We start from the raw sequence: 20,874 nt of genomic DNA on the forward strand, positions 1-20,874 counted from the left end.
TCCGTCTTGAATTCCATGATGTTTTCTGAGGGCCAGTAGTTTTATGTTTGGATTCTATATCTTTCTCTCTGCCAATTTTCAAGTCTCCCAATAAGTCAGTCAGTGGAGGGAAGTGGTCAGAGAAAAGTACTGCTGTGATATCAGTGGATCTGTCCATGAGTAGCTGATACACAACCAAAAGGACTGTTTTGAAAGAACAGACACACCACATAAAAGCATGGACCATTTTTCAACTTTACATGTCATCCTTGCACAGGGACAATGATAAATTCTATAATATGATTCCAATTTTGGATCGTTTGAGGCCAAAGTGAACACAGTATTTTTTTCATAACTCAGTCCTTAGACGCCAATCATAACTCTTCCCTTCACTGCCTTCATTTCTTAATGTACTGACCTGAATTTGACACATAACACAAGTCTAGACTGATCAGAGCAGTATAAATATAGTGACAGGAGAAGGCCACTCAGCGACTTCGGCCTAAACCACCATCTGCCATAGACCAGAGGTGATCTGCACTTCAACTCAACTTACTCACTTTTTCTCTGTATGTCACATTACTCTTGCATCAAAAGAAATTATTGATTTATCTTCAAAATTTCAATCAACCCAGTAAGTCAGCTTTTCTTGGAAGTTAATTTGAGATTTACTCAAACCTTTCCATGAAAAAGTCTTCCCTAAATGCATTTTTAAATGGCTTTGCTCAAATAAGGAGGCGATGGATGAGTAGTTTTATTGCCCAAGACATTCAGCTAATGTTCTAGGGACCCAGGTTTGAACCCCACTGTGGCAGATGCTTGAATTTTAATTCAATTTTTTAAAAAATCTGGAATTAAGAATCTACTGATGACCATGAAACCATTGCTGATTGTTGAGGGAAAACCTATCTGGCTCTCTAATGTCCTTCAGAGAAATCTGCCATCTGGTCTGGCCTACATGTGACTCCAGACACACAATAATGTGGTTCACTCTGAAATGCCCTCTGAAATGGCCTGACAAGCCACTTAGTTCAAGGGTAGCTCGGAACAGGGAACAAATGCTCGCCAGTAACTCCTACATCCCATGAACAAATGTTTTAAAAAATTAAGATTAGCCCTTCTTGTTCAGAATTCCACACCAGAGGAAATAGTTTTTCTGTATCCACCCTATTGAACCCCTAAATTATTTCAAATACCACAATTTGTTCTCACTAATAAGATCAAGCGTATATTGTCTAAGCTTAAGCACCTTTCAAACCCTAGTGGTAGAATGGCTGAAGCACACGTGGAGATGAGCAGGAAATTGATGGAAGGCATCTTCGATAGTGTTATTGTGCTCAGCAATAAACTGCTACTGCTCAGTGACGTTCAGTTTGGGTTCCATCAAGGACACTCAGCTCCTGACCTTATTATAGTCTTGGTTCAAACATGGACAAAAGAGCTGAATTCCACAGCCCTTGACAGCAAGGCTGCAGTTGACTGAGTTTGGCATCAAACAGTCCTAGCAAAACTGGAATCAATGGGTATGAGGAGGCAAACTCTACTGGTTGGAGTCATACCTGGCATATAGGAAGATGATTGTGGTTGTCAGAGATCAGTTATCTCAGCTCCAGGACATCTCTGCAGGAGTAGTATCCTAGGGTCAGCCACCTTCAACTGCTTCATTGATGCTGCTCCCTCCATCACAACGTCAGAAATGGGAATGTTCAGTGATTGTGCAATGTTCAGCCTCATTCATGACTCCTCAGGTACTGAAGCAGTCCATGTTCAAATACAAAAATATCTGGGCTGAAAAGTAGCACAAAGCAATCGTGCCACACAAATGCCAAGGAATGACATAGAACATAGAACAATACAGCACAGAACAGGCCCTTCGGCCCACGATGTTGTGCCGAATATTTGTCCTAGCTTAAGCACCTATCCATGTACCTATCCAATTGCCGCTTGAAGGTCACCACTCTGCCACTCCCACAGGCAATGCATTCCATGCCCCATCACACCATGACCATCTCCAATAGGAGACAATCTAACCGCTGTCCCTTGACATTCAATGGTGTGACCATCACTGGAGGTTACTATTGACCAGAAACTCAACTGGACTTATCACATAAACATAGTGGCTATAAGAGCATGACAGAGGCTAGGAATACTCTGACGCATAACTCACCGCCTGACTCTCCAAAGCCTATCCATCATCTACAAGGCTGAAAATGTGTTGCTGGAAAAGCTCAGCAGGTCAGGCAGCATCAAAGGAACAGGAGAATTGACATTTTGGGCATAAGCCCTTTTTCAGGAATCTTCGGGCTTATGCCCGAAACGTCGATTCTCCTGTTCCTTGGATGCTGTCTGACCTGCTGGGCTTTTCCAGCAACACATTTTCAGCTCTGATCTCCAGCATCTGCAGTCCTCACTTTCTCCTCCATCATCTACTAGGCACAAGTCAGGAGTGTGATGGAATACACCCCATTTGCCTGGATGACTGCAGCTGCAACAAAACTCAAAAAGCTTGACACCATCCAGGACAAAGCAAGCCTGTTTGATTAGCACTACATCCACAAACATTCATTCCTTCCACCATTGACACTCAGTTACGGCAGTGTGCTTTATCTACTAGATGCATTACAGAATTCACCAAAGATCCTTAGATAGCACTTTTCAAATCTGTAACTACTCACATCTAGAAGGACAAGGGCAGCAGTTACATGGGAACACCACCACCACCTGCAAGTTCGCCTCCAGGCCACCCACCATCCTGACTTGGAAATATATCCCTGTTCCTTCATTGTCATAGAGTCAAAACCCTGGACTTCCCTCTCTAAGGGCATTGTGGGTCTACCTACAGCACACGGATGGCATCAGTTAAAGAAGACAGTCCACCTTCTCAAGGGCAACGAGGGACAGGCAATAAATGCTGGCTGAGCCAGTGATGCCCATGTCCCATGAGTGAAAATTTAAAAAAGGTACACAGATACACTGTTGATTGAAAGAGATTTATTGGTTTTGTGTTGAGCATCTACCTTAGTTTTTACAATTGATGTGATGGAATTGAATGTTCTGACTTCCCATGATAGCTGACCCACAACCAGGTTTTTTTTCTCTGATGTAAACTTTGAGTAATTAAGGGGGAAAACTTGATTGCTTTCTACCATTTTCAGACATAGGGCATGGAGGGGAATGATTTCCATCTAGCTGCATTCAGTCCTGTTGAGGCAGCCAACACACAAACATTGTGTTGCTTCTTCATTTTAATTATTACAGTATAAAGACTGTGAGTTGCTATGCTGTTGGTTGATTGTTCAGAACTGATTCTCAGTAGATAATCATAGACAATACAACTGCAGTGAAGGGATTCTGTGTTCCTCTTCCCTGCTTCATCTTTCTTTCCTTCTTCATCTTCATTTCCAGGTAGCCTCCAAATGTATGGTGGCAAGAGTTTAATTTCTCATGATAATGATGATGGGCTAAATTGTGCTAATCCTGTGATACAGTGGAATCCTGGACCTTTGTTCTGGTGAGTACTTGAGGGCTCCTCTGAGCAATTACTGCTTCAGTAGGGTGGCACAGTTGCTCAGTGGTTAGCACTGATGCCTCACAGCACCAGGGTCCCCAGTTCAATTCCAGCCTCACGCGGCTGTCTATGTGGAGTTTACACATTCTCCCTGTGTCTGTGTGGGTTTCCTCCCACAATTCAAAGATGTGCAGGTCAGGTGAATTGGCTATGCTAAATTGCCCATAGTGTTAGGTGCATTTGTCAGAATGAAATGGATCTGGGTGGGTTACTCTTCAGAGGGTTGGTGTGGACTTGTTGTGCTGAAGGGCCTGTTTCCACACTGTAAGGAATCTAATCTACACCAATGATCTTCTTTGTGATGTTTCTATCTATATATTCCCATCCTGGTAACAAGGAACTCATTGCTAATGTTTTCTCTATCCAGAATCTGGAGCAAAGAGAGCCATATGACAAAGGGGTATCACTTACCGATCTGCCATGATTATAACGAATGGTGCAGTAGACCCAAAGGGTCAAATGCCCTACTCCTGCTCTTTTTTTTATGTGTCTATGTGACTTTAGGGCACAGTTCACAATCTTTCAACAAATAGAGAATATTGGAAAACTCAGCAGGTCTGGCAGCATCTGTGAAAAGAAACAGAGGCAACATTTTGCATCTGGTAGGATTTCTTCAGAACTTCAGCACTAGGATGTCCCCCTAACCACAAGGACTCCAATCGATCAAGAAAGAACTGCTTCACGACCTTACAAGGGCTATGAGGGATGGGAATACAAACAGGACTAACCAGCAAAACAGATATCCCATGAAAGAATACAGCAGAAGCATTCTGTGAAGGCCAGAATGTTCCAAAGACTTCTCTGTGAGGAGGACCCAATACTTGTTCAATAAACACACATTTTCCTTCACTTTTGTCCTCTGCTGCTGTTGATCCCAGTACTGACAGAAGCTGCCCTCCTCTCCCACTTTCCCCTCTCTGCTGCTGCTGCTGCGTTTATTCCAGTCCCGACAGGGTAACTCAGACAAGAAGGTGTCTTCCTCTTTCACTCCCTGCTGCTGCTCTGTCTATTCCAGTACCGACAGGGTTACTCAGACAAGAAGCTGCCCTCTCTGCTGTGTCGATTCCAGTACTGATAGGGTTACTCAGACAAGCAACTGCCCTCCTCCCTCACTCTCTGCTCCTGCTCTCGGCTGAAGACTGTTTGCTGTAAAATGGCGGACGGAGAGCTGAATGTGGACAGTCTGATAGCTCGGCTCCTGGAGGGTGAGTCGAAGAATCAGTTGGAAAACGGCCTTTTGATTTTAAAATCGTTAATGTTCTCTGGAACAGCCTTAGATAACGTTTGTTTGATTTGTGTGGGAGCCGAGTTTTTGCATTTGGAGGGGCGGCTGGAAGAACTATTTATTCCCGAGATTAAAACAAACGCCTTTTTAAAAAAAACATTCTGTCGCGCTTTTTTCGATTTGAAATGGTAGTTGTTTTTGAAACGGAAAACCTTTATACGATTTCGTTATTAAATTCAGAGGGATAGGTTTCGTTTTACCTGTGAAGTGCGGCCTGTTCGGGCTCCGGAGCCTCGGTGTTGTGCTGTTGACAGGTTGGGCGGGCGATGAGGGAGCCCGGGAACTCGCTTTAACCGGCGACAATTTCAAATGGTACCCAACCGCCTGCGTCTCGTGAGGCTGGAAATGGAGTTAGATTTTTTTTTAAAAACTGAAAAAAAATTATAGTATCCAAAGTATTGTATCTAACCCAGTGAGTGTTTTTTTTTCGAGTGAATGTTGTCTTTTTATAAAACAAGTGCGAACGTTTATTTCCATTTAGGAATTTCTATTCACATTACAGGCGTGTGCAATTATTTTAAATATTTTGGTTTACAAGTTTGAAGGCCTTCTAATTCTTTTTCAAAAGCTTGTGTTTGAGTTAGTCAGTCCCGGCGCGATTTCTATTTGCTGCACGTAGTTATCGACTGGTGAATGTTTAATTGTCGTATCTGTCTTTTGTGAGGGAAACTTTTTTGCCTTTTGATCCTCCATGTATTCTTGGGGTGTGTCGTTTACTCTCTCATAATATATGGTAAGGAAAGCCGTGGTAGTGGATCTCCTCAATCCATTCCTTACAAGGAGCCTTTCTCTGGCTCTTGCCTGATGTCAACTATCTGAAAATATTTAATGTGTTATACTTGTGGGTGTGTTTTCCCTTCCCAGCAGCAACTGGATTACATTCCCCTTCTTTAGATTTTATTCCAAAGGGAAAAGGCTGTTCTTTATTTCAGCGTCGTTCCATCTCCAGAACATAACGGACACAGCAAACAAATCCACTTCAGATGGGGGTGCAGTGACCTTTTACTGATGGCTGAAGAAGCCAATCTTTGAGAGGCAAGTTCTGCCACAAAGTGCCACATATGTGAGATGTTAAAAGAAGCCACTGTGCATCATTGTCGGCTGTTGTTTTTCGTGTTGGTGGCTGTTGCCAAGCTGCTGTAGCCACTGGTCATCGTGGTGGTGCACTCCAGACCACGCAGTGTCGCCATTTTGCTCAGAATTTGATGAAATAACGCAAAACCTTGGCATCCTGAAAATAATTTGCATTTTTTCTTTACTGTTTCTGTGGAAAAAGTGAAATAAATGATCATACTTTTCTTAGGTGTTGAAAAGAATCTAGTAAGACATCGCAACGATGTAATCCTCGTTATTAGTGAATCTATCTGTGTACTACCTGAAGATTCTGTATGTTGATTTATTAAAACCTTGGGTTTCATTGCATTGTGAGCAATGTAAAGGTTAATAGATTATATGATGTAGGTTGGATGCACAATGTAAGGGACTACTTTAATTCTATGTTTGCAGCATTTGGGAATAATTGATGAAATGCTATCCTCTTTCTAAAAAGGAAAAGTAATCTTTAGTTCTCAAAGTGACAAGATTGAATGATGACATTCCATTTTTGGTGGTGTATTGTCATTGGGGAATTATAAAATGAAGAGTGGGGGCTTCAGATGGCCTGTGAGCATACTAGCAACTATGTGGAGCTCTTAATTGAAATAATTCTCAAATTGCACAGATACCCAATTTTCTGGCCTGCTTGAGTTTGTAGTCCCTTTGTCTTTGGAGATATTCTGTGACTGTACTTTGTTTTTCAGTCCCAGGATAGGATTTCGTAACAGTATATATATTTTTAAAAACACTGCTGGTATACTTTTCCTTGCTGACTCTTTTTTACTCCTTCATGTAAGACATTAATATCATGTTAGAATATAGTTCTTTGGAACCAGATTGCATTCGAATATCTTGCTAAGCATTCTTATTTGTGTGTTTCCAGCAATAGGTAGAAGCTAAATGCTGTTCCCAATTCCAGGATGCTAAGGCCAATTCTAATGTCTTTACAAATGACATTAATAAACTAAGCACTGACTGCTGACTGAACCTAGGGCCTTCCTAGTACTGTAACTCTGACTCATTTCACTTACTTCACCAACTGAAGTTATGAAAGTGATTAATGTTTTTATAAAATTGTGATAGTGTTGAAATACTTCGTACACTTGGAGTGTGTCATGGCTAGTACTTTAATGTGAGAGTAGTTACCACAAATCATTGTCCATGGCTGAACACAATATTGTCTAGCCATACCAAAATTCTACAGTAGTGACATTGTTCCACCAACAAAGCAGTTGTGGTGTATGGGTAATGCAAACTGAGAAATATATTTCTGGAAAGGCCTAAAGGGAAGCAGCTGCTGTTCAAGACAGATGCTCTGCAGTTTGTTTAAAACCATTCAAAGTAACTAGCTTTAATGACAAATTCACTAAAAAGTTTTACTGTAGTTTCTGCCATGTACTTTTGTTTTTAGTGTAAACCTCTGCAGTTATAGTCTTAAACAAAGTGCACCAATTAGAGTAGAATAACATCAACATTTGTCAAACAATGGTGTGTTTACAATTACAAATAGATAATTATACCCCAAAAGTTGATTTTCTTTTTTTTAAACAAACAGCTTTGTCCACATTCAGCTCATCTTTTGGTCAGTTAACCTGATGGTTGCAATAATGATTTATTGTCTCTGCTGCTGGACCTCATGATTTAAGAAAAAAATTGTTACGTTCCTTTATCAAGCTGTAAAATGGAAGCTGTCAATGGAAAAGTTGTTCTAATATATTGGAACTTAGGTAGCCATCTTTTATCTGTAAGATCAATTAGAACACACAACAGCATAGGAGCTAGCCATTCAGCTCACCATGTCTGTGCCAACCATGATGCCATTCTAAACTAATCCTATTTTCCTGCCTACGGTCCAGATCCCTTTATCCCTGTCTGTTTGTGTATCTGTCTAAATGTCTCTTAAATGTTGCTGTCATACCTGTTTTGCTACATCACCAGCAATGCGTTCCAAGCACCATTAGATTGCACTTTTTTGAAGGTTAAATGAAAATATTGTTTTAAAGGCAAGTTAATGTAGGAAATGGGCCAAAGGGAAGAATTGTATCTCTTGCAAGGGAGCAATTTCTCAGTAAGGAATTGAAGTGTCAGGCTAATTGTGTAGATTTGGGCCAAGTCAATTGGAGAACTTAAAACTGATCTCTAAGAACAAGTAAGTGGCACCAATTGATCCAAGCAGAAACTGGAATGTTGTAGGAGTTAAGAGTGAAAATTCCTTTCACTGGTCGTTATTTATGTACAAGAATGTGCCATCTTGGCAAATGGATTAACTTGACTTAGTCTGGACAATTGATATCTAGTTTTCATCATTGACCTAACTTTCCAGTATCCATGAAAGGTTATGCCATTTACGCAGTAATGTGGATATCTTGAACCTGTTATCCAAATGCTATGGGAAGGTTTTTAATTAGATTACCTACAGTGTGGAAACAGGCCCTTCAGCCCAACAAGTCCACACAGACCCACTGAAGCGCAACCCACCCATACCCCTACACTTACCCCTTCACCTAACACTATGGGCAATTTAGCATGGCCAATTCACCTGATCTGCGCATCTTTGTGACTGTGGGAGGAAACCCACACAGACGTGGGGAGAATGTGCAAACTCCACACAGAAAGTCGCCAGGTGAGAATTGAACCCTGGTCTCTGGTGCTGAGGCAGCAGTGCTAACCACTGTGCCACTGTGCTGCCCATGCCACTGTGCCGCCCATGAGTTAATGGTATTATGCGGCAGATGCTTAATCCGGAGACCCAGGTAATGTTCTGGTAACCTAGGTTCGAATCCTGCCATGGCAGCTGCTAGAATTTGAATTCAATAAAAACCTGAAACCACAGTCAATTGTCAGATAAACCCACCTGGTTCCCTAATGCCCTTTAGGGAAGAAAACTATCATTCTTTCCTGGTCTAGCTTAGTTGAGATACCAGAGCCACTGCAATGTTATCTCTTAAATGCTGGGTAATTAAGAATGGGCAATAAATACTAGCTGAACCAGTGACACCCACATCCTGTGAATAACTAAGAGAAAAGTGTGGCAACTGTCCCTATTTGTAGCAGCTGTGAAAACATAATGACAGTTTATCATAGGACTGGTGATATGAGTATTATTGGCAGCATGAATAAGATTTGTTTTCAATATATAGGAGGGTATCATCACTCTTTCTTACCCTGATATGCTCTTAGTTGGGTCAAAGGCAGGTAGTGTGCTCATGGGCTTTTGCCAGTTCAATATGTGTCACATTTGTGCACCCATGTCAAAACTGCAGGGCAATACCTGACTTCTCCTTGACAAGATCACCATTCTAATAAAGGATTTGTTTAGGAATCCATTCTGTTTGCATTTCCCATGGAACAGTGCATCTAAGCTCTAAAATACCATCGCAAACCCAAAAAGTAAATATTTTCACATAACTAAAAGGAACCCATGAGAAAGCCACTTACATTCAGGCCCGATATGACACTGACGTCATTGACAGTCAGAACTAAATAACCAGTAAAGTGATTTAATAGGCCTGATTTTGATCAGACGTGGTGCCTGAGCAGCATCACCATTATTCATGGAGAATATAACCAACAATGTCTTGGCAATGAAAATTTAACCTGTACATTTCAGATCTCCACAGGTTGTTGATTGATTTTTTTGCTAGGTTTTGCTGTAAACTTCATGAAAACAACAGCTTATAATTTTCACATTTCTATTTACATATTGTCACTGAGTAAAATTCCTGGAACTCCTCTTAAGCAGCACTGTGTGTGTACCTGTGCCACATGAACTACAGCCGTTGGAGATGGTGGCTCACCATCACCTTATAAGGGCAATTAATCATTTGGCCTATTAAATTTGCAAGAGCACTACATACTGGCCTCTCCAATGAATTTGCATCCTAAAGATGCTTTTTTTTAAAATGCCACTATACCCTCCACAGAGTTCAGTCTATAAACTTGTTGCAAATGTAGTTTTCAAACATGTAATAATGGTAATAACAATCTCTCCCAGAAAACAAACAATCTGTGAGGAGTTTCTAAGGGGGTGTGGTCAAATTACCATGCTACTGAACATCTCTTGAAAAGGTGATGAGCCGTAAATGTGATTCATCACTCGTCTGTGCTGAGTTTCACTGATCTCTGGCAGAGAAGAATTAGATAGGTTATGATTATTCAGAGACGCCAAAGGCTCGGAGAGTTGAAACATCAGTTATGTTTCCACCTCCCGATTACTACCTACTCTAGCTAGAAACTGAAAGTAGGTTTTGGGATTGGCTGTGATGCCCTCCTTTTCTAGATTAGAGGGGTGCTGGAAAAGCACAGCAGTTCAGGCAGCATCCGAGGAGCAGGAATCAGTGGATAGACTACTCAGTTGGCATTTGGAGGAGTTACCAGAGTATTTCTGGCATCTCTAGGACTAACGCTTTGGGCTAGATAGCACTTTTTTAGAATAGGACATACTGGAAGGAAAGAATTACTTAAGTTCTCCAGCTTCCATATCCTTCTCCACAGGAAAGTAAAAGTATTTCCTGTGGAGAGGGACATGGAAGCTGGGGAACTTGAGTAATTAAATAGTGATGTCTTGAAAAGAGTTCATACCATAGATAGTGATGGAGGTCTTAAAGTGCAAAAAGGTAGGTAAATCCTCAGGACCTAATCAGATATTTCCCAGATCTGTGTTGGAAGTGAAGGAAGAAATTGTTGGTTCCCTTGTTGAGGTATTTGTATCGTTAGCGATTTTTGAGAAGATATGTAGCTGAGGTTAATGATAAGTATGTAAGCTAACTCGCTAAGCATGAAGGTTTGTTTTCAGATGTTTTGTCACCATACTAGGTGACATCATGAGTGAGAGTCTCCAGTGAAATGTTGGTTGTATGTCCTACCTCCTGTATTTATAGGTTTTAGTTTCTTAAAGTGGGTGATGTCATTTCTGATTTTTTTTTTCGAGGGAGGGTAGACAGGATCTAAATCAATGTTTTTATTGGTGGAATTCTGATCAGAACGCCATGCCTCTGAGAACTCTCATGCATGTGTTTGTTTCAGCTGTACTAGGATGTGTTGAACACCAACTCGCCACCAAACAACATGACCCACTATCACTAGTTTCTATACATACAAACAAAGAAGTGCACCACTTTGACTGGGACAACACACGCTTCCTAGGACAGGCGTAACCAAGATATGCATGAGAATTCTTAGAGCCATGGCATTCTAACCAGAACTCCATCAATAGACATATCGATTTAGATCCTATCTATCTTCCCTTGGGGAAAACAAAAACCAGAAATGGCATCACCCATCTTAAGAAGCCAAGATCTATAAATACAGAGGTGGGACATACCACCAGCGCTTCACCGGAGACCCTCGATGACGATATCTAGTATGGCGATGAGCTGTCTGAAAACAAACCTTCAAGCTCAGCAAGTTAACTAACTTACTTGTATCGTGGACAGCCATGGGTGAGGTTCAGAAAGCTGGAGGTTGGCTAATGTGGTGCCATTATTTAGGAAAGGCTGTAAGAAAAAGCCATGAAAGTACAGACTAGTGAGACTTGCGTCTGTGATATGTAAGTTGTTGGACAGGAATTGTATGCATTTGGAAAGGCAAGGTCTGATTAGGAATAGTCAGCATGGCTTTGTTTGTGGGAAATCGTGTTGCACTAACATGATTGAATTTTGTGAAGACAAAGAAGATTGATGGCAGAACGGGTTTCGCATGGTAGGCTGGTTAGTAAGGTTAGATCACTTGAGACCCTGGAGAGCTAGCCAGTTGGATACAAAATTGACTTGAAGATAGGACATGGAGGTTACTGGTAGAGGATTCTTTTTTGGACTGGAGGCCTGTGACCGGTGGTATGCAACAAGGATCAGTGCTGGATCCACTGCTTTTCATCATTTATATAAATGATTTGGATGTGAATATAGGAGGCATGGTTAGTAAGTTTGCAGATGATACCAAAATTGTTGGCGTAGTAGTCAGTGAAGAACGTTTATCTAAGCACAACAGGACCTTGATCAGGTGGACCAATGGGCTGAGAAGTGGCAGATGGAGTTCAATTTAGAGAAATGCGAGGTCTTGTATTTTGGTAAGGCAAACCAGGGCAGGTCTTATACAATTAATGGTAGGACCTGGGCAGTATTGCTGAACAGCGATCGATGGGTGTAGATATGCACTTCCTTAAAAGTGGAGTTGCAGGTGTACAAGATGATGAAGGCATTTGGCACGCTTGCCGAATTGGTCAGAACATTTGAGTATATGAGTTGGGGTATCATGTTGCAACTGCTCAACATTGGTGAGGCTACTTTTGGAAGAATTCTGGTTGACATTCTGTTGGAAGGCTCTTGTTTAAACCTGAGAGGTGCACAAAAGATTTACAAGGATATTGCTGTGATTGGAGGGTTTGAGTTATAGGGAAAGATAGATGAGGCATTTTTTCCTGGAGCATCGGAGACTGAGAGGTGACCTTTAGAGGTTTATAAAATCATGAGGGCATGATTAAAGTGTCATTTTCCTATGGTAGGGATTGTAAAACTAGAGGGCATAGGTTTAAGGTGAGAAGGGGGGAAAAGATTTAAAAAGTTTATGGAACGAGCTGCCAGAGGAAGTGGTGGAAGCAAATACAATTACAACGTTTAAAAGGCATCTGGATGAAGAGGAAGGCTTGAGAGGAATATAAGCCAAATGCTGACAAGTAAGACTAGTTCAGATTGGGATAACTGGTCGCTGCAGACAAGTTGGACCAAAGGGTCCATGCTGTATGGGTCTATAAACCATCAAATTGCCCAAATGTATGTTGAAAAATGTAGCAGCAGGATGTTTACTGTGCAGTTTTTTTTCTTGTTAAAGCAGAGAATATTCAGAGGAGGTTTAACAGCTATTGAAATTCATAAATTATTTTGATATGAGGGAAAAAGTGTATTGAAAGGGGAGATAGTCAGGGGGTCTGTTTATGAGACAAAATTAGACAGCTTTTTTGTTCTAGAAGCTGGTTCAGGTGTGATTTGTGGAGAAAGTGAGGACTGCAGATTCTGGAGATCAGAGCTGAAAATGTGTTGCTGGAAAAGCGCAGCAGGTCAGGCAGCATCCAAGGAGCAGGATGCTGCTTGACCTGCTGCGCTTTTCCAGTTCTCCTGCTCCTTGGATACTGCCTGACCTGCTGCACTTTTCCAGCAACACATTTTCAGCTCAGGTGTGATTTGTGACTGATAACCTCACTGATCCCTGTTAGATGTATGCTGACCCTTTGATAATCCTTTTTTTCTCTTCCAAGTGTTCACTAACTCTTTGTTTTAGTTTCCACTGATAATCCCCACAGTTGATTTTTGAAGAGCTCATGTTTATAGATCTGTAGATGGTTAGGGCTTTTGTGGTGCCGTGGTATTGTCCATGGCCCTAGTTCAAGTCCAACATGCTCCAGAGGTGTGTTGTAATATATTTGAACAAGTTGATTAGAAAATATCTAGGTCTGTAGTTTCTTGATTTCTCCCACCCTTGTTTCTTAAATAATGGCATAATGTTTCAGTCTTCCAATCCAAAGACTTGGTTCTGGAATTCTGGACCGTTAGAAAATGTGAGTTGTGCATATGTAGTTTCCTGCATCCAAACATCTTTTATCTTGTTCTGTTACTTTCTTCAACATTTCTCCCTTTGGCCTCTTTGTAGGTTGCACTGCACAGCTGATAGTGTATTTTGTTCTGTTGTCTTGTTTTTGTCAAATGCCCTTCTTGGCAAATCTTGCATTGTATGGACCTGTTAAAAATGTAACAGTCCATTGAATTTTCACCTTTCCCTACACGTGTGTTAACTTTTTTTTAAGCCTGACGCTGTCACCGCTCACTTGCTAACCATGGTTACATGACAACAAAAGAATAAACTAAACAGTTTTTAAAAAAAAGGTAAACATCAATATGTTTAGTGCCTTTTGAAGTTTGAACATCCCAAAATGTTTTATAGTCAATTAAATAGCTCTAACGTCAAGGCACTCCTTGTACAGCACAGCAGTGTTAGATTAGATTGTGTGTTCTCTGGAGTGAAATGAGAACTTGTAACCTACTGAATTGGGTCAAGACTTGCATTAGGGTTATGCACTGGTTTTATATAATACCAGATCCATACAACATAGAACATTACAGTGCAGTACAGGCCCTTCAGCCCTCTATGTTGTGCCGACCTGTGGAACCAATCTGAAGCCCATCTAACTTACACTATTCCATTCTCGTCTATATGCCTATCCAATAACCATTTAAATGCCGCTAATGTTGGCGAGCCTACTATTGTTGCAGGCAGTGCATTCCATGCCCTTTCTACTCTGAGTAAAGAAACTACCTCTGACATCTGTCCTATGTCTATCACCACTCAATAAAGCTATTTTCCTTCGTGCTAGCCATCACCATCTGAGGAATAAGGCTGTCACTGTCCAACCCATCTACCCCTCTGATTATCTTATATGTCTCAACCTTCTGACAAAAACAGCTTCAAGTTCCTCAGCCTTTCTTTATAAGACCTTCCCTTCATACCAGGCAACATCCTAGTAAATCTCCTCTGAACCCTTTCCAAAGCTTCAACATCCTTCTTATAGTACGGAGACCAGAACTGTATGCAATACTCCAAATGTGGCCACACCAGAGTTTTGTACAGCTGCAGCATGATTTCATGGTTCCGAAACTCAACTCGATCCCTCTACCAATAAAAGCTAACACACACCGTATGCCTTCTTAACAATCCTATCAACGTGGGTGGCAACTTCCAAGGATCTATGTACCTGGACATAGAGATTTCTCTCTTCATCTACACTACCAAGAATCTTACCATTAGTCCAGTACTCTGGATTCTTATTTCTCCTTCCAAAGTGAATCACCTCACACCTTTTCGCATTAAACTCCATTTGCCACCTCTCAGCTGTAACCTACAACATCCTTCATCACTATCTGCAACTCTACCGACCTTAGTGTCATCTGCAAATTTACTAACCCATCCTTCTATGCACTTATCTAGGTCATTTATAAACATGACAAACAGTGGAACCAAAACAGACCCTTACAGTATCCTGCTAGTAACTCTAGGATGAATATTTCCCATCAACCACTACCTTCTGTATTCTTTCAGCTAGCCACGTTCTGACCTAACAGCTAAATCACCCTCAATCTCATGCCTCCATATTTTGTGCAATAGCCTACCATGGAGAACCTTATCAAACGCCTTACTGAAATCCATACACAGCGCGCAACTAGTTTTCTGTCATCCACCTGTTTGGTCACCTTCCTAAAGAAGGTTTGTGAGGCACGACCTATCCTTCACAAAATTGTGTTGACTATCCCTAATCAACTTATTCCTCTCTCGATCGTTATAAATCCTAGCTCTTATAACCCTTTCTAACACTTTACCCACAACCAAAGTAAGGCTCAGAGGTCGATAATTTTCAGGGTTGTCTCTACTTTCCATCTAGAACAAGGGAACAACATTTGCCATCTTCCAGTCTTCTGGCAGTATTCCTGTAGACAATGATGGAAGTTCAAAGCCAAAGGATCAGCAATCTCCTCCCTGGCTTCCTAAAGAATCCTTGGATAAATCACATCTGGCCCAGGGAACTTATCTATTTTTGCACTTTCCAGAATTGCTAACCTTATGCCTTATGCACCTCAATCCCATCTAGTCTAGTAGCCTGTATCTCCGTATTCTCCTTGACCATATTGTCTTTTTCTAGTGTAAGTACTGATGAAAAGTATTCATTTAGCGCTTCCTGTATCTCCTCTGACTCCACGCACAACTTCCCACTACTCTGCTTAATTGGCCCTAATTTTAGTTTGGTTATTCCTGATATAACCATAGCAAGCCTTAGTGTTTTCCTTGATCCTATCCGTCAATTACTTCTCATCTCTCCTCCTGGCTCTTCTTAGCTCCCTCTTTAGGTCTTTCTTGGCTAACGTGTAACTCTCAAGCAGCTTAACTGAGCCATCATATCTCATCCTAACATAATCCTCCTCCTTCCTCTTGCCAAGAGATACAACTTCCTTCGTAAAACATGGTTCCCGCTCGCGACACTTCTTCCCTGCCTGACCGGTATATGCTTATCAAGGAACTACAGTAGCTGGTCTTTGAATAAGCTCTACATTTCAATTGTGCCCATCCCCTGCAGTTTCTGTCCCCATCCAAAGCATCCTAAATCTTGCCTAATTGCATTGTCATTGCCTTTCCTCCAGCAATAACTCTTGCCCTACTGTATGTACCTATCCCTTTCCATCACTAAAGTAAACATAACTGAATTGTGATCACTATTACCAAAGTGCTCACCTACCTCCAAATCTAATACCTGGCCGGTTTCATTACCCAGTACCAAATCTAATGTGGCCTCGTCCCTTGTTGGCCTGTCTATATATTGTATCAGGAAACCCTCCTGCATGCAATGGAAAAAAAACTGACCCATCTAAAATACTTGAACTACAGTATTTCCCGTCAATATTTGGAAAGTTGAAGACCCCATAACAACTAACCTGTCACTCTTGCTCCTATCGAGGATCATCTTTGCTATCCTATCCTTTACATCTCTGGAACTATTTTGAGGCCTATAGAAAACTCCCAACAGGGAGTAACCTCTCCTTTCCTGTTTCTAATCTCAGAAGAAGAGTTTTTAAACGTCCTTTCTGCAACTGTAATACTGTCCTTGACTAACAGTGCCATATCACCCCCTCTTTTTCATTTTCTCTGGTCTTACTGAAACATCCAAATCCCAGAACCTGCAATAACCATACCTGTCCCTGCTCCACCCATATCTCTGAAATGGCCACAATATTGAAATCCCAGGTACCAACCCGTGCTGCAGAAATTTTTTGAAGTGTGTTAAGGGAAAGCGAGATAGACATATAAAGAAGAAAGGAATGGAAAACAATAATAATGATAAGAGGGACGTTTAAAACAAAAACGCAAATTGCTGGAGAAACTGATAGGGTTGTTAAGGTGTATGGTGTGTTGGCCTTCATGAGCAGGGATTGAGTTTAAGAACCACAAGGTTATGCTGCAGCTCTGTAAAGCCCTGGTTAGACCACACTTGGAATATTCACTTTAGTTCAGTTCTGGTCGCTTCATTATAGGAAGGATGTGGAAGCTTTAGTGAGGGTGCAGAGGAAATTTACTAGGACGCTGCCTGGACTGGAGGACATGTCTTAGGAAGAAAGGTTGAGGGAGCTCGGGCTTTTTTCATTGAAGCAAAGAAGGATGAGAGGTGACTTAATAGAGATGTACAAAATGATAAGCATAAATAGAGTGGATAGCCAGAGACTTTTTCCCGGGCGGAAATGGCTAGTACGAGGGCAGCATAATTGTAAGGTGATTGGAGGAAGGTTTAGGGGAGATGTCAGACGTAGCTTCTTTACACAGTGGTGAGTGCATGGAATGCATTGCCAGCTGTGGTAGTAGAGCCAGATACATTAGGAACATTTAAGCAACTCTTGGATCGGCACATGGATGATGGTACTATTAAGGGTATGTAGGTTAGTTTGATCTTAGAGTAGGATAAAAGGTCGGCACAACATCGAGGACTAAAGGGTCTGTACTGTTCTATGTAATCTCTGCAGGTCTGGCAGTACAGAGTCATACAGCATGGAAACAGACCCTTTGATCTGACCAGTCCACACCGAACATAATCCCAAACTAAATTAGTCTGACCTGTCTGCTCCTGGCCCATATCCCTCCAAACCTTTCCTACTCATGTATCCATCCAAATTTATTTTTAAGCATCATAATTGTACCGATTTGCGGCACTTCCTCAGGAAGTTCAATCTGCCTGCGAACCATCCTCTATATTTTGAAAAAAATTGCTCGTCTTTAAATCTCTCTCCTCTCACCTTAAAAATGTGTTCCCTAAACTTGAAATTCACCATCTTGGAGAAAAGACAACTACCATTCACCCTATCTATCCCCCTCATTATTTTATACATTTCTTTTAAGTCACCTCTCAACCTCCTAAGCTCCAGTGAAAAAAAATCCTAGCCTGTCCAAACTTTCTTTGCAACTCAAATCTTTCATGCCCAGAAACATCTGAATAAATTTCTTCTGAACCCTGTCCAGCTTGATAATATCCTTCCTATAACTGGGCAACCAGATCTGGACACAGTATTCCAGAAGAGGCCTAACCAATGTCCTGTACAACCTCAACATAACATCCTAACTCCTATACTCAAAGGACTGAGCAAAGTTGAAAGGAAACAGTCAATGTTTCGGGTAGGGTGATCTTTTGGGGGCGATTTGATTGGAAAGTGAAACCGTGTATGAAATGGGCCAAATAGCCCATTTCTGTGTATATGGCTAGTTGTCATAGTATGTTGTTTTATGAATTGCCTTTGGACACTTCATTGTAAGAGGTGCAATGTAAGTACATGTTGTACCTTCCTTTGCTGTCTTTGGATCAAAATCCAATACATTAGTGCAGAAGATAAGACTGAAGCATTTGCAGTATTGTTCAGTCAAAAGTGTCGAGTGAATGACCTATGTTGACTTCTTCAACGGTCTCCAGCATCTCCGATGCTTTACTTCAGCCAATTTGATTCATTCCACAAGTTATCAAGAAGCAGCTGAAGACTGCAAAAGTAACATTCCAGCAATAATTCTGAAGATTGTTCTCCAGAAGTTGTCCCATACCACACTAGTCTACATGAGAGTGGTGCTGGAAAAGCTTTTGCCCGAAATGTCGATTTTCTTGCTCCTCTGATGCTGCCTGGCCTGCTGTGCTTTTCCAGCACCACTCTCATGTGGACTCTGATTTCCAGCATCTGCAATCCTCGCATGTACCTCACTAGACTGTTCTAGTACAACTATAACAACAGCATCTACCTGACAATATGGGAAGTTGCTGAAATGTCCTGTGGACACAATGCAGGATAACTTCATCCAGACAAATTACTGCCCCATCTTGATCATCAGAGAAGTGATGGAAGATGTCATCAGTGCTGGTCATCAAACAGTATCTGATTGGTAATAATCGTATGCTTATGTTCAGTTTGAGCTCTGCCAGGGGAGCTATTGGCCTAGTGGTATTATCATTGGACTGTTAATACAAAGACCCAGGTAATGTTCTCTGTTCGAATCCCAGATGGTGGAATTTGAGTTCAGTAAAAACAAAGGTCTGAAATTAAGGGTCAAATGATTAAAGTGAACCCTTGTTGATTGTCGGAAAAACTGATCTGATTCACGGTGTCCTTTAGGGAAGGAAACTGCCATCCTGGCTACATGTGACTCCAGGCCTACAGCAATGCAGTTGATTCTTAACTGCCCTCTGGGCAATTAGGGATGGTAATAAATGCTGGCTGAGCCAGTGAATGAATTTTAAAATAAGGGCCACTTAACTCCTCATCACATTACTGCCTTGGTTCAAACATGGACAAAAGGGCTGAATTCCAGAGGTGAGGTGAGAATGGCTGCATTTGATAAAGTGAGGTAAAGAACTACCAGGAACTGGAGTCAGTGAGTCAAGAGGAAAATTCTCTGCTGGTTGGAATTCTACCTCCAGAGAAAGATAGTTGAGATTGTTGGTCAGTTATCTCTGTTCCTGGCTATCTCTTTGCTTCTAGAAGATTCTGAAGCACAACTATCTTTAGCTGCTTCACCAATAGCCTTCTATCCATCAGAGGGACAGAAGTAAGAATGTTCACTGCTGATTGCATAATGTTCAGCACTATTAGCGACAGTTCAGATAGTGAAGCAATCCATGGCCAAATACAACATGGACAATATCCAAGTTTGGGCTGATAATGAGCAGGCAACATTTTGTCATATAAGTTCCAATTAATGTTAACTTCCAACAATTTTCACTTTACATTCAGAGGCATTACCATCATTGAATTCCCTCACTATGAACATCCTGGGGGTTGTAATTGTAGAACTGAACTGAACTAGCCATGTAAATATATAGGCTACAAGAGCAGGTCAGAAGATCACAATTCTACAGCAAGTAACTCTCATCCTGACTCCTCAAAAACCTGACCTCTCTCTACAGATGTGATGGAATGCTACACATTTGCCTGGATGGGTGCAGCTCCAACAGCTTTCAAAGCTTAGAATGTCCAGGATGAGGTAGCCTACTTGATTGGCGCTATGTTCACTCACTGTTCCAATGAAGTGTGTAACATCCACAAAAATGCATTGCAAAAGTTCACAAAGGTTCCTTGGATAGCCCTTCCCAAATCCATAAGTACTACCATCAGGAACAGCATGAAAGGCAAGCACATGGCAGCACCCCCATCAGCATGTTCCTCTCCAAACCACTTAGCGTTCTGACTTGGAAATGTATTGCCATTCATTGTGTCACAGAGTCCAAATCCTAAAATCTCCTCCCAAATGGCATTGTGAATGTACCTACACAAAATGGACTGTGGCGATTTGAAAAATAGCTAATTATCACCACCTCAGGCAATTAGGGGTAGTCAGATGAAAATGTTGCATTCCCATCATTGTGCTTTACAGCTATCTTGGGAGCAACAGTGGTTTTATTGTAATATGTTAATGGTTGATTGCATTCAGATACCTCTTCATGCAATTAGGCACTTTGGCTATCAGCAGTTGAGGCATTTTGTTGAAAGGCTGAATTAATCCTGGTATCTACTGATAGTTACTAATCTGTCTATGCTGAAATTGTGGTTTACAGAGGGTGAGTAATTAAACTTTTTGAGAAAGAGATTTCTTCAGTAAACCAGAGTATAAAGTAGCTCCTCACTAAATTCTCCTGGCAAATTGCTAGGTGACTGAAATAGATTTGGGAACTTTAATTAGTAAAAGATGAGCGAGGAAGAAAACAATCTAATTAGTGCCACAGTGTTTGTCTACACAGTTACTATTGTTTATTAGCTCTTTGTGCAATGTTGTTGAAGGTTCAGGGATTTGAACATCTGTTGTCATATGGAGTCAATTAATTTGCCCACTTTATGCTTTGGAGAAAATAGCAAAAATAAACATGTGACTAATGTGGCATACAGAT

General features: G+C 41.3%; 1 protein-coding gene and 1 non-coding gene across 2 annotated transcripts in view; one reads left to right on the forward strand and one right to left on the reverse strand.

Annotated features, from left to right (window-relative positions):
* Positions 1-211: 211 nt before the first annotated feature.
* Positions 212-315, reverse strand: LOC140473157 (U6 spliceosomal RNA). The gene has a single exon (XR_011958133.1). It is a non-coding gene; the product is annotated as a U6 spliceosomal RNA (small nuclear RNA).
* Positions 316-4,601: 4,286 nt separating this feature from the next.
* Positions 4,602-20,874, forward strand: part of ppp1cb (protein phosphatase 1, catalytic subunit, beta isozyme) — a 112,172-nt gene continuing 95,899 nt past the window's right edge. The window contains exon 1 of the mRNA XM_072551368.1: positions 4,602-4,752. Within this exon, the coding sequence (XP_072407469.1) occupies positions 4,701-4,752 (52 nt within the window). The 5' untranslated portion in view covers positions 4,602-4,700. The remainder of the gene's footprint in view (positions 4,753-20,874) is intronic.

The sequence above is a fragment of the Chiloscyllium punctatum genome, chromosome 3, assembly GCF_047496795.1.
Source record: "Chiloscyllium punctatum isolate Juve2018m chromosome 3, sChiPun1.3, whole genome shotgun sequence".
NCBI classification, from domain to species: Eukaryota; Metazoa; Chordata; class Chondrichthyes; order Orectolobiformes; family Hemiscylliidae; genus Chiloscyllium; species Chiloscyllium punctatum.